The 13,916-nt window shown below is 36.2% G+C and overlaps 1 protein-coding gene across 1 annotated transcript in view; it reads right to left on the bottom strand.

Annotated features, from left to right (window-relative positions):
- rnf145a (ring finger protein 145a) overlaps nucleotides 1-13,916 on the bottom strand; it is a 56,062-nt gene that overhangs the window by 19,809 nt on the left and 22,337 nt on the right. Inside the window, exons 3-8 of the mRNA XM_053630437.1 lie at nucleotides 10,352-10,460; nucleotides 9,039-9,130; nucleotides 8,244-8,479; nucleotides 4,707-4,882; nucleotides 4,359-4,499; nucleotides 313-495 (exon numbers count right to left, since the gene is read on the bottom strand). Of these exons, the coding sequence (XP_053486412.1) occupies nucleotides 313-495; nucleotides 4,359-4,499; nucleotides 4,707-4,882; nucleotides 8,244-8,479; nucleotides 9,039-9,130; nucleotides 10,352-10,460 (937 nt within the window). The remainder of the gene's footprint in view (nucleotides 1-312; nucleotides 496-4,358; nucleotides 4,500-4,706; nucleotides 4,883-8,243; nucleotides 8,480-9,038; nucleotides 9,131-10,351; nucleotides 10,461-13,916) is intronic.

The following is a 13,916-nucleotide window of genomic DNA, read 5'->3' as shown; positions in this document are numbered from 1 at the left end:
ACTAGCAATGTGAAGCATTTTTCTTAGCCCCAGGTTAAAATTGTTGACAGTCATTAAAATACAGTAGCACAACTTGTAGCATATATTTTAACAGCTACCACATTTATTATTAACACAGGACATGTGTGTTACTTCATGTTATTAGCGCAGTTTTACTACAGTTTATACTGTCTTGTTTGAGCAGTGTACAACATGGTAAAAAGTAACCGTGCTCAGAATCCCACAGTCAACAAGCCCGCACTCAGCATGAAAATGGTATGTTGCATGAGCATACTACCTGTGTGTCTGTGCATTTTGTGAGAAACAGCTTACTTATCTCTAGATGCCCCTAGCGCCAGCACTATGGGGTCAGCAATCTCCAGCATGGACTGCAAAATGGAAGCAACCACAATGAAGAGAATGATACTGAGAAGGAAGGCTCGGTGGATGACCTGGAGCTCAATTAGACCCGTCTGAACTGCCAGAATCAACAGCGTGATTCCCTCAGTCATTCCCCTAACAGAGAAAGAAAGAAAAAAAATCGAGAGAAACCATAGAGTAAGAAAGAACACAAAATCTAGAATTATTTAAGGATTAGTAGACTAAAATACATTTTAAAAGAGAAACATAAAGAAAACAAAAAGCACAGAAAAACTCAAGGTGTAAATTTACACATGGCCTATCTATTACTCTTGATATTAATCAATAGTAGAGCTGCAACAACTAATCAATAAAATCGATAATAATATAATAATAATAATCAATTATGAAAATCATTGTTAACGAATCACATTATCGATTAGTTAGTCTGCTCACGGCACAGGGGAGATTTACTCATTACGTTACTTCTGTTCCGAAAACATGCTTCGGAGAGTAAATACTAAATACTAAATACTATGCACTTTGTACTCTGCCATCTAGTGTGTGGATTTTAGAAAGGTAATATCATCTCAAATGCATCACTAGCTTTTTTTTTACTAACCGGAAGTATAAGCCGCTTCCTAGTCGACGGCGCATAACGTCATATGCACGCTAACATTAGCAGACACCCAGAGCCACAGACAATGACTTTCTTCAGTTTACTGTTTGTCAACGTTACCTTTTATTCCCAACATGCCCTCAGTCTCCATTAGACGGAGGCGAAAACGTCACGTGACTGAGGAAGAAAGTCCTCTAAGGCAGGAGAGCATTTTATATTAAACACAGTGGAGATCAAACAGTGCTGCATGACCACAAACATGTTTATATCCAAAATGCTCCACCGTGTGTAAGGGGCAGGGGAAACTGGTGCAAGTTTCGCAAATGTTCAGTTTAATTTAAGTTTATCGTCATTATATGCTGTATTTGCATGCTTGCAGTGTAACATCTTTCATTTATTATAACGGAAGTGCTCTATTAGTAACGAGGCCGCGTTGCTGATCACGCGCAGTGTAAACGCGCTGATACAGAGTGGGAGCGCGAGTAAGATCTGTAATGTCTAATTAAAACACTATGATCAAAAGAAAATACAAGTAAAATAACATGTCTAAAGGCAGCGAGAAACTGAAACCACAAGGTACAGTGAAAGTGAGTTTTTATTATTAATTTAGGACTGTAGTTTAATTCTGTGCTTTTTGTGCATCCATAAAAAGTAATGCATAAATAATATAAAATAAATAAATAAATAAATATATATATATATATATATATATATATATATATATATATATATATATATATATATATAAAGTTACGTCAAGAGATGTGTGTGTTCTCTCTCTCTCTCCCTCCCCCTGTTTCGCTCTTACAGGTCGCTCCGCCCCCCAATTCAACGTGCTGACGTGCTGTACCGGGATTAGAGAGGAGATGATTGTGCGTCGTTTATAAAGGCGGAAGAACGATATGTCGGGAGGAACGCGGATGTGTGGTGTGTCTGTGATTGGGTGCATACTATTGAGTAGCAAATATTTTTCCCGGTGTTTGAGTGCTTGCTTGTTGTATTGTGTGTGAGTGAAAGAAGTGAGTGGTAGGATATTGTGTTGTCCCATTCCCCTGTTTTGTGTTGTGGCTAAGTGAACGTCTCTATTGTAAATATATCTTCTATTGTAAATATTTCTTCTCTAATTATCACAAAAGCGGTAGGGGTTGGGTGCCGTTTATTTTTGGGTGTATCTTTTGTTCGCTGTTTTTGCCATAGCATAAGGCCTACCCATGAAATTAGGCCTAGCTAAACCACATCCAATCCTTTTAATGCTGTTGATTAGGGCTGCAACTAATGATTAATCGGATCGGGCAGGGGCAAACTTTCAGTACACTTTTTTTTTGTTTATTTAAAATAAAATCCACAAACTGAGTGTTACAAATATAAACTTCAGACTAAAACTTTACACAACTGTTTGTCCAAAACAGAAAAGAACCCAATACACACACACACACACACACACACACACACACACACACACAGAGATGCACACCAGAATAAATATTATTAATTTAGGACTGTATAAAATGAATAAAATAAATCAATCATCTATATCTCTCTCTCTCTCTCTTATATATATATATATATATATATATATATATATATATATATATATATATATATATATATATATATATATATATATATATATATATTTACGACCCCGGTCCAGGGTCGAGGTGTAACATAAAAGAAAGTATAAACAAAAAAACTAATGACGTAACACACGTCTTTCAAATCTTTGATATATACAAATTTAATGATTACAAGAAAGAAAGAAAAATCCAAAACAAACAATCCCTACGAAAGCAAATATCTTCAGGGCTGGGCCAGGCCAAAATAATAAACAGAACAGTCACTATCTTGTCCCGTACAAATTTAAATAACCTAACAAAAAAAGGTATTTCAAAAGAAAATACAGAGTCTAACCTGACTCCCTAACTGAGGTTAGGCACAGCTATTAAGTTAAAGCTACAGGATGTAAGATTGTGAAATTTACCTTCTCTCCGAGAAAATAAAATCAATCACAAGCTGCTTGCTGAAGAACATTTTGTAGCCTGGGTTATGCTGTGCTCTTCTTATTTTGTGCACATAATTCTCACAGCAGCGGGCACACACATTTAAATTCAAGGCTCTGTCCCAAACTGTACAATGCACACCATATAGTATCCTTAATCATAAAGCTTTTAGACTTTGGCGATTACTGTATTGGTGAAACATGGCTGTTTTTTGTATTGATGTACTGAAAAAGGACAGGTCAGTTAGTGACATTGTTTGGCATGCTAACCAGATGTTATGTTGGTTTGGATGGGTCTATTTAGTGATATATTGTACTCATTTATACCTGTATAGAACATCAGATTTATCACATTTCATATAAGACTAAGAATCACACACTACTAATTTCAACCTAATTTGTTTGTCTGTCTGCCTGTGCATCTCTACATGTCTGAAAAGAAATATGGTCGAAGGTGATGATGATGATGATGATAATAACAAATAATAATAATAATAATAATAATAATAACAAAAATAATAACAACAAAACAACGGAAGTGTTATCCAAGTTGACTACTGAAAGACTCTTTCGACTACCAGTCAAAATATAAATATATATCTACATCTGGATTTCTCTAAAGCTGCTTTGTGACTGCCTATTGTTAAAAGCACTATACAAAGAAGATTGAGTTGAAACATATTTAAACACCTGGATTTTTATATACTTTACTGCAGATTAAATCACTATTATTGCCACAGACCAAACAAAATGTATTAAACATTTTGGGCTTTTATGATTTAGATTTTCTCAATAAAACCAAACATTCAATAATAAACAATTCTCGATTCACTTACACCAAATTCCTAGTTAGAATTTCAAATACATAAAGTGCTCAAAATCTTTTGACAGTGTATATTTTAAACTATTTACTGGAGTATGAAGGTATCACATACTAAGAATTCAGAATTCTTTATTTTACATTTTTGTCTCCATTTTTTATCATATGTATTTAAGAAACCCTCAGTCTGTCTTTTTTTTTTTAACCACATGGTTGTGGTATGGATGCCTAATCTATGCTTGAAAAATCCATATTGAAGCAATGAGGGAGCATGTCAAAATGGTGTAATCATGATTGCTGTGTTAGGCACCACTGTAGACATTAAAATTTTGGAACTACCCCTATCATTCATGCTATACTTATTGCTGAAAGAATAAAACAGTATTAATGCAGTCTGATCTTTTTCTCATTGCAGTTCCACTGCTATATGTGAAGTGGTTTTGAAGCAAGCTTTTGCAAAATGTATTAAGGCAGTTACTTTTGTTGTTATCAATGGGAACACTGTCTGCTAGTAGTTAGGCTAAAAAAATAAAGATAAAAAAAAAAGTAACAGAGGGAGAAAGAGCAAAGATGCATGGCACCTGTGCATTGTGTTATCATTCATGAAGGCCCTGTAGCCCTGCAGGTAGAACTTGCAGAGGGTAAGCACACCCAGGGCTACAAATGACACAGTGAACACCAGTCCAAGCAGAGAGTATGGAGTACTACAGCATTCTGCAATACTGCAAAACAAAGACAAAAACACATCTGAGCAAGTTTGAAGTCATTCAGCTGAACAAATTTTCCAGCTTATACTGAACTAAGTCCATTTGGGAGTCTGTGAAACCATTTATCCTTATATAGTAGATTTAGTTACCCACAAGCAGAAACTAATTTCCTGTATAATTTGAAACATTCTGAATGAAAATGATTGGGTAACCACCACTTACCTGGTGAGAAAAAGGAAAAGCAATCTCTCCCTGGAAGCAGGCTGGTCTCGGGTGCTGAAATAGGTGTAGATCTGCAGAGCAAACAGAACTAGCCAGAAGCACATGAACAGCACAGGTAGAACAAGCTGATTCCAAAGGGACATGCCGAGGGCTAAGAGCCCATACACCTCCACCACCTGGAACCACATAGAGAAAGAAAAGTAGTAAAGAAGCCTTTATTTATTGCATATACATTACAACACATGAAATTCTTTTTCACATATCCAAGCTTGTTAGGAAGCTGGGGTCAGAGTGCAGGGTCAGCCATGATACGGCACCCCTGGGGCAGATAAGATTAAGGGCCTTGCTCAAGGGACCAATAGTGACTGCTTGGTGGTGCTGGGGCTTGAACCTCCAACCTTCTGATCAATAACCCAGAGCACCTTAGCCATTGAGCTATTATGATTATTTTAATAATTGATTAGTCTTAAAACCCTACATGTACAAACAATTGCTAAGGTTTATTTTTTTCCTAGATAAATGCTGCATATAAGTGTAAACTGCATACAAATATACAGTGGATATAAAAAGTCTACACACCCCTGTTAAAATGGCAAGTTTTTGTGATGGAAAAAAAATAAGATAAATCATGTCAATAATTTCCACCTTCAATATGAAATTACAATGTATAAAAATTAGGTGAAAAACAATCAGAAACATTTATAGGGGAAAAATAAATATATTACAATAATCTGGTTGCACAAGTGTGCATGCCCCTAAACTAATACTTTGTTGAAGCACCTTTTAATTTTAATACACCACTCAGTCTTTTTAGGTAAGAGTCTATCATTGTGGTACATCTAGACTTATCAATATCTTCCCACTCTTTCTTGCAAAATCATTCTAGAGCAATAAAATTGTCAGAGCATCTTCTGTGCACAGCCCACTTAGAGTCACCCCACAGATTTTTTGTTGGATTCAGGTCTGGGCTCTAGCTAGGCCAGTCAAAAACTTTTATCTTCTTTTGGTTAAACCAATTTTTTTGTTGATTTGGATGTGTGCTTTAGGTCATTGTTGTGCTGAAAGGCGAAATTCCTTTTCACCTTCAGCTTACGAGCAGACACCTGAAGGTTTTGCACTAAAATCAACCGGTATTTGTAGCTATTCATGATTCCCTCCACCTTGATTAAAGCCAAAGTTCATGCTGAAGAAAATCAGCCCTAAAGCATGATGCTGCCACCACCATGTTTCACCATGGGTATGGTGTACTTTAGTGATGTGTGATACATACCATGAAACGTGTATGTATACATTTAAAATAAGTATAAAAATCCATGTGAAAATTTACCACAGCATATCTTAACTAAAATTAAACCAAAACACCTAGCTACAGTAAGGTCAGTGTGTATTGAAGAATGTTTACATAGCTATCCTATAAAATAAGGATATGACAGTCCATATGACACAAAGCTGTAGTATGGCCACTTGGAGTATAGTTTTTATAGTGAACCTTTAAAGCTCATGATCACCATCTTCTGACATTTATGGAATAGAGCTGTAATAGAGTGGAAAAGAGTGGGGAAAATATTCTCTTTTATGTTATGAAAAGTAACAGTATTTGGGTTTGGAATGACATAAGGGTAAGTTAACATTAACAATTTTTATTTTTAGGTGAACTAACCTTCAACTTTTTGAGCACAGACCTGACAAGGACATACAGATTAGTATCAAAATACAATGGTTGCAGACACTTGGAGATTTATCGTCCCCCCAAAAAATAAAAATAAAAAGTATTAAAGGAATAAAGATAAATAGTTAAAGAACTAGATTTGCAAATATTTTATTTTAATTTTCATTTAATAAATGAATCCTAACCACAACCTAAAAACATATCCGAGTCAAAGCCACATGTTCTTACCATTTTCTAGTTTAAGTCTGAGGAGGATACCTCTCCCACTTTGAGTTTTATGAAAAATTTTCTTAGATAAGTGAATTTACTGAAAGGATACTAGGAAAGCCAGAATTACTACGCTCATTAAATTCATTCACAATATGCACACAGTCATTCTTCATAAATGTTTGCATCCCTGAATAATATCGGTCATTTAACTTTTCTATGGTAAAACAGTTGTCAAATATTAAACTATAGCTATTTAGCTTACATCTTACTTCACACTCTTTCTCTGTTAAAACAGTGGCTTCTGTGAACAGTAAAGCCCACCTTTTTTGATTTGATTGGCTCTCTCAATCATTTTGACATTGATTAGCGCTGCTAGACTGCTGAGGCAGACCACCCTAAATATTTAACTTTTCGTCATCCTAACGACATACATAACAGTGCATAATGGACTGCAGCAGAGCATCAAAAATATCAAATAATGGGGGGCCATATGGCCATATCTGATTATTGGGGGTACATGTCCTGCTCAGTGTCTATGGTGGTTATTGCCCGGACTCAAAAGTATAAGCATCAACTGTGCCAGACATTACCTCACGCAGAGAACATAACGTTACACGACTGATCGCCCGAACATTAAGTATTGTTTAACCGATATTAACAATTAAACATACATTCTACTATACAGGTATTTGAGAAGCAAATTCCCATGACTTTTCCAAAACATTCTGGGTTTATTTATTTTTCCAAAACTTCTCCAGGCCTGGAAATTGCCATTTTAAAGTTCCATGACTTTTCCAGGTTTTTCATGACTGTACGAACTCTGATCTTAGTTTTTTTTCCATCACAAAAATCACATCACATTTTAACAGGGGTGTGTAGACTTTTTATATCCACTGTACTTAATTTTATCCTAAGATGCATTGACCCAGTCGCCTAGCCATCAATTTGACCCATGTCAAAGTCACTCAGATCCTTATGCTTGCCCACATTTCCTGCTTCCAACACAACAATTTCAAGAACTGACTGTTCATTTGCTGTCTAATCCTAGGCAGGTGCCTCTGTAACAAGATAATCAAATGTTATTCACTTCACCTGTCAGTGGTTTTAATGTTATTTAAAATCATTTAAATTACAGAGATTATGTTTATATAACTTTGATATGAAGGTAACAAGATGAAAGGGGGTATTTAAGTGTTTTCGTGAACATGAAACAAAATGGAGAATTTAATCCCCGACACACTATGTCTATTTCTCACTTAAGAGGACCCCCAAGCAGGAGAAGGGCTCATTTATAAATAAACAATAATAATAACTAAAAATAAATATGTTGTAAAATTGAAATAGTATCAAAATAGAAAAGAATATGGGGGGTTATTGCTAGAAAGCCAGCTTGAGTGACAGTTTCTAGCGAGTTTGAAACATGTGCAAATGTCAATCCAAAGCAATTCTGTACTGTTCTAAAGATTTATTCACAATTATAATTATAATCTGCTACGATAATGACTTTTAGCTGCATTTAGGCCATGGATTATCATTGTATGAGTTTATTTAATGTTGCTAGTTTTAATTTAATACTAGGGATTTATTGTGCAGTGATTGGAGCTCGTCTGATGTCCCGGTAGGTTTCATTTGAAGTGAGTGCATTTGTGCTTCCTGACCTGTGCCAGCTCCCTGTATGCAGTCTTGGCGAGGTTGAAGGGCACTAGCAGGTTAGAAGCTAGGAAGTAGATGACTTCTAGTCCGGTGAAAATCATGGCGAAGCGATTTACAAACACAATGGTCTCCAAAGGCACAAGACACAATCTGGCCACCAGGGGGAGTAAGTGGGCTGAAAAGAGCCAGATTCGCTTGGTCTGCATGACACATGAGCACAGAGTACACACCACCAGCTGGCCTGCACAAACGCAAAATTCAGAATAAAGCAAAGGAATGATGAAATCATCAAACTGTCATTAAATTAGCAAAAACAATTATCCTATAGTCTGTTGAGCTGTATAAAAAGTAGCCTTACTAAATAAGTTATTTGAGGTTTCCCAATGCACTGCACACTGACACTAGAAAAAGTATTTGAGTGGCGTGAGCTAATTCAGCATTAAAAACCTTAAAATGACTGCTGAAGTGCCTGGCGACACAATGGACAGAAAGACAGACAGAGAGACAGCAGCATAATTGCAAGTGTTGAATGCTGGGAATACAAATAAAAACATGAAAGTGGGAAGCTTTGGGTGCAAAACTTGCTTAAGAAGAAACAAATGAGCTCAGCAGAAACCTGCTAAAGCTTCAGCTCAACTTCGGTAAAAAAAAAAAAAAAAAAAAAAAAAATACTCATGAGGTTTGAAACAGTGAGATCACTTCGATGGAATGCCACACTGAGATGCTGGATGTGTGAGCAAGATGTCAGTCAATGTGACCCTAAGTGAGAGGAGAACAATTTTTAAAAAAAAACTTCTTACAGATCAGGGCCGTAGTGAAGCGGTTCATAGACAGAGGCACCAAGTAGAGCGGGCCCTCATACCCAGACTCCAGCTCACCACGTACATAATCCCTGAAACCAAGAACACACAGCACAGGACACACTTAATCCCTGAAACTGAAAACACATAACACAGAACATGTAGTCCAGGAACTGAAAACATTCACCTTGGACAGCAAAAACACAATCAAGCATCACTTCTTTTGTAGTCATATGACTAACCATGGATATTTTTGCTGACCACATTTCTATGGCTGCACAAGCTATTCTTAAAAAAGTTTGAGCTGAAGTTCACTCATCAGTTTTTAGTCAGACACTCTGACTGAGAACAATACTGTTCCAGTCTTGTAAGACACACTCACACCAAGCTAGGTTTAGCTCTGTATTGAGTGGCAGGGAATTCAGTAAACAGGCAGAGGGCCAAGTTACTCAATTATCAAAGGGTTAATTTGCCTGTAACGGATTTGCCACACTTGGGTAAGCTTAAATGTTAAAAGAAACACATTACAAGGTGATGGGTACAAAAAGCTCCATCTTAATCCAACAGTAAACAGACACCTGTCTTAAGTGAAACAGCACATCTCTGCTCTTCTCATTTCATCAGCCTTAAACATTCTCTATAAATCAGCCTCTCTTAAAAATAATTTGCTGGTTCTCAAAACAAGTTTTGGGGATACCACTGCACAATGTTGAATGATAAAGGCTTTCTTAAGTTGAGCCTAGTGTTAAACATTACAAACATTCATATTCAGTAACCATTTTATTCCGGTCAGGGTTGGTGTGGATATGGAGCCCATCCACACACAATAGGCATGAGGCAGGAATACACCATGGAAGAGATGGCAGACCATCACAGGGCACCAGCATTCCACTCAGCTTTATAATTATCAGATGGATGAGTTATGGTAGAGCATGGAAATCCACTGCAGTAATTTCTTGTATGGTGCCTTGCGTAAGTAAATAATTTTTAATTAATTTTGCAACTTAGTTGGCAAAGAGTCAAGGGAGCATAATTGGCCCTTATTCGTGGGTGGAAGTGGGGGTACACATCTCTTCACTGTTGACCAGAGTGACGCTTGCCATTTGTGCCAAGTTGGGCAGGTTGTGTTCATCCAGAAGTGTATGAGCTGCAGTTTGAAAAGACAGGGAAGCTAGCTTCACACATCTCAGAAAAGGCAAGTGTTAGACCTCACTCTAGTAGTTGTTCTGAGATTGGGTGAACTAGCTAATAGAAGGGAACTATTAGATGGGTTAGGATTTTAATTATATTCAGTAACCATACATGAAGCTTACCTTGAAATTTGGTGTCCAGCAAAAAGCAGTAGAGCGGTGAGGACGTACAGGTAGAGCTGAACAAGACGCTGTCGAGGCAGTGTCAGCAAAACCAGACTCAGAATATAGCCTGAGAGAGAGCTATGTTAGAAAACTGTGTAAGCATACAATCCCTATATACACAAGCTCACACAGGAGCTTTCTTCCAGTGGGGAGGTAGCATAGAAACACTGGTTGGGAAGGGCAACCTATTCAAAATGACTATGGAAGCTGAGAAGCATATTACAGAGATCATGAGAGAAGAAAGGTCATAAGCAGACCAGGGAATGGAAACTGAAAGAGTAAGAATCAAATGCAGACGAACAAGGACCAATGCATTGGTTACCTATATCTAAACAAGTCCCCCATTATTCAAATGTTGACATGGCAAACAGGCAACTGATAGCATAATATTATTCATAGATATTAATCTGTCACTCTTTGATAGTTACACAACTAGTATTCATGCATGTTTGACGGCACACAGAAAATTGTTTAATGACATATTAAAACTTTTCATGAGTCCCATTTCCCAGTTTTTTACTTTTTTTTTTTTTTTTTAAGATACTAAGAAAGAAAAAAAGTACAATGTCCTTCAATTCTAATTTTTTTTATTAATCAGAGTCTAAGTAGCAATTGTGTGGTCCTTTCAATCTGTAATTTATTATTTTTTAATTTTTTAATTTATTTTTACAAAAAGTAAACAAACATTAACAAACCAGGTAGAGAAAAATAAGTACACTCTAATTCAGTAAGTAAAGCTTTATTTATATAGGACTTTTTAAAACAATGTTTACAAAGTGCTTTATAGAAGACATACAGTAGATACAGGAAAATAAAATCAGTATTAAGAAATAAAATTAAATAAATAAAAGAAATAAGAGGCTGAGCAAATAAAATAGAATAAATAAAAGAATACAAATAAAATCAAGTATGGAAAATTAACTGGTTTGAGGAAAAGACCCAGTGAACAAATGTGCTTTAAGATACTTTTTAAAAGTGCTAATTGAACCAACTGTACTTAGATTCCACAGTTCAGGCCCATAGTGACTAAAGGCCGACTCCATACTTTTTGTTTAGAGCACAACCAGGAGGTTGCTGTTGGATGACCTAAGTGATTTAGCAGGAATATATTTAGTGATCATATTACAAAGGTATGTAAGAACACTACCATGAAGACATTTAAAAATTAATAAGATTTTAACATAAATTCTATACAGCACAGGTAGCCAGTGAAGTGATTTAAGTGTTGAAGTGATATGATTCTTCAGTCTAGTATGTGTCTGCATTCCTGCAGCTGTATTCTGAACTCTTTGTAAGTGTTTAATGGAGCTCCTTGGTAAGCCAACCAAAACACTGTTGCAGTAGTCGAGTCCAGATGAAACAAATGCATGAGTTTCTCACTATTTCTGGGGGAAAGATATCACGTAATTTAGAGATGTTACGAAGATGATAATATGCTGTTTTACAAACAGTGCTAATATGTAGGTGTGGTTTTTTTTTTTTTTTTTTTTAAACTGAGTCACTGTCAAACACAATCCCTAAGTTTTTAATGCAGTCATTAGACTTGAGAGACAAGGAGTCTAGATTTGGCATAATTAACTTTCTCTGTGCATCATTTCTGATAATAAGTACCTCTGTCTTATCTTTATTTAGCTGGAGAAAGTTCTGTAGTAGCATATAGAACAACTTTTAGCAACAATAACTTGCAGTAAACTTTTTCTGTAGGAGTTGATCAGTCTCACACACCGTTTTGAAATTTTTTTGGCCCACTCTTCTTTATAACATTGCTTCAGTTTATTGCTGTTTGAGGGCATTCATTTATAAACAACTCTCTTAAGACCCCTCCACAGCATCATAGGGGTTGAGGTCTGGACATGGCCATTCCAACACCTTGATTTTTTCTTTAGCCATACAGATGTCAGGTTGCTAGTGTGCTTGGGATCATTGTCCTGTTGCATGACCCAATTTCGACTAAACTTAAGCTCCTGGACAGATGGCCTCACATTTGTCTCAGGAATATTCTGGTGTAAAGAAGAGTTCATCATTGTCTCAATGACTGCAAGTTTCCCCAGGTCCTGTAGCTGCAAAACAAGCCTAAATCAAAAATCACCCCTCCACCACAATGCTTGACAGCTGGTATGAGGTGTTTGTGGTGATGCACTGTGTTCACCAAAAATGATGCTGTGCATGAAGACCAAAGACCTTGGTCTCTTCAGTACAAAGGATCTAGAATCTGGATCTATAACTAGAATCTGGATCTATAACTTTGTGGTTTGTTCAAATGCAATATTGCAAACCTAAGTCATGCTGCCATATTCTTTTTAGAGAGAAGTGGCTTTTTCTTAGCCACCCTTCCATGAAAGCCATACTTATTTGGTCTTTTTATGATTGTGCTTTCATGAAACTAAACATTTAATGTGCCTACATCCTTTATGTCACAATGTAGCTCATGGTAATTTTTTTTTTTTGTAAATACATCTCTGAGCATTAAACAGTTTGGACTGAATTTGCTGGGATGCCCAGTCATGGGAAGATTGGCAACTGTCTTGAAGGCTCTCCATTTGTAAACAATCCTCACTGTAGAATGATGACTTTTAAATTGTTTGGAGATGGCCTTATAACCCTTCCCAGATTGATGAGCAGCAACAATTGCTTCTCTGAGACCATGGCTGGTGTCGTTTCTTCTTGGCATGATATAGACATACATGTGCGTGTTCCAGAACAAACTGAAAAGTTCTGTTTTTATAGAGGTAGTCACACTTCTTGATGATTAATTACTAATGTGTCTGGCTGCTAATTAATCTCTTAACAATTGTGGAAGTAGGAAGGGTGTACTTATTTTTCCCTCATCTAAATGCTGGTTTACTTTCTTGGGAAAAAACGACTACATATTGAAATCCGTTGTGTATTTTTTGCAGGAAGCAAGTTGAACAAAGTCAGAGTTGCAGAGTAAGTTTTGTGTGAATAAAACCAAACAAATCCAACCCGGGTTAATTAAGGTTAACAGGTTTCATGATTCTGTTTATCAACTTTCTCAGTCAACCCAGGTTTTAACCCTGAATCTATGTTTATTCCGCATGCATGTGCACATAAAAGCCAAATGTTTTGCAGCTAACAGCGTTCAACATGGAATAAAGACGGTGTGCAACTTCTGGTTAAACAGAAATAAATTATGTGGAAATTTGAGGAATTTAAACCTACACCAACCGCAAAAAGCAACACCATTGCGGCTGCCAAAGATCAGGAAAATTGCTAATAGTGTAAAACCCACTATTTTATATGCTCACAATGAAAATAAGTGGACTGAAAACTTAACCATAACATATATCATATAATTTCATTTAATATAATTTAATTTTTTTAATTTAATATTAATAAAATTTATATATATTTTTTAAAATATATTAAGACAGGAATAATGCCACAGCCTGAAAATATATACCACTCCCAAAAGAACTGCAAAGCAATACATACAGTTTGTGGTAGAGTAAAAGCGTGTGTCAAATTTGTCAAAAGTGCAGCTCAATAAGCTGGCAGAGATAAA

The sequence above is a fragment of the Ictalurus furcatus genome, chromosome 8, assembly GCF_023375685.1.
Source record: "Ictalurus furcatus strain D&B chromosome 8, Billie_1.0, whole genome shotgun sequence".
Classification (NCBI taxonomy): Eukaryota; Metazoa; Chordata; class Actinopteri; order Siluriformes; family Ictaluridae; genus Ictalurus; species Ictalurus furcatus.
Note: the sequence above shows the minus strand (reverse complement) of the source record. Positions and strands in the feature narration are given on the sequence as shown.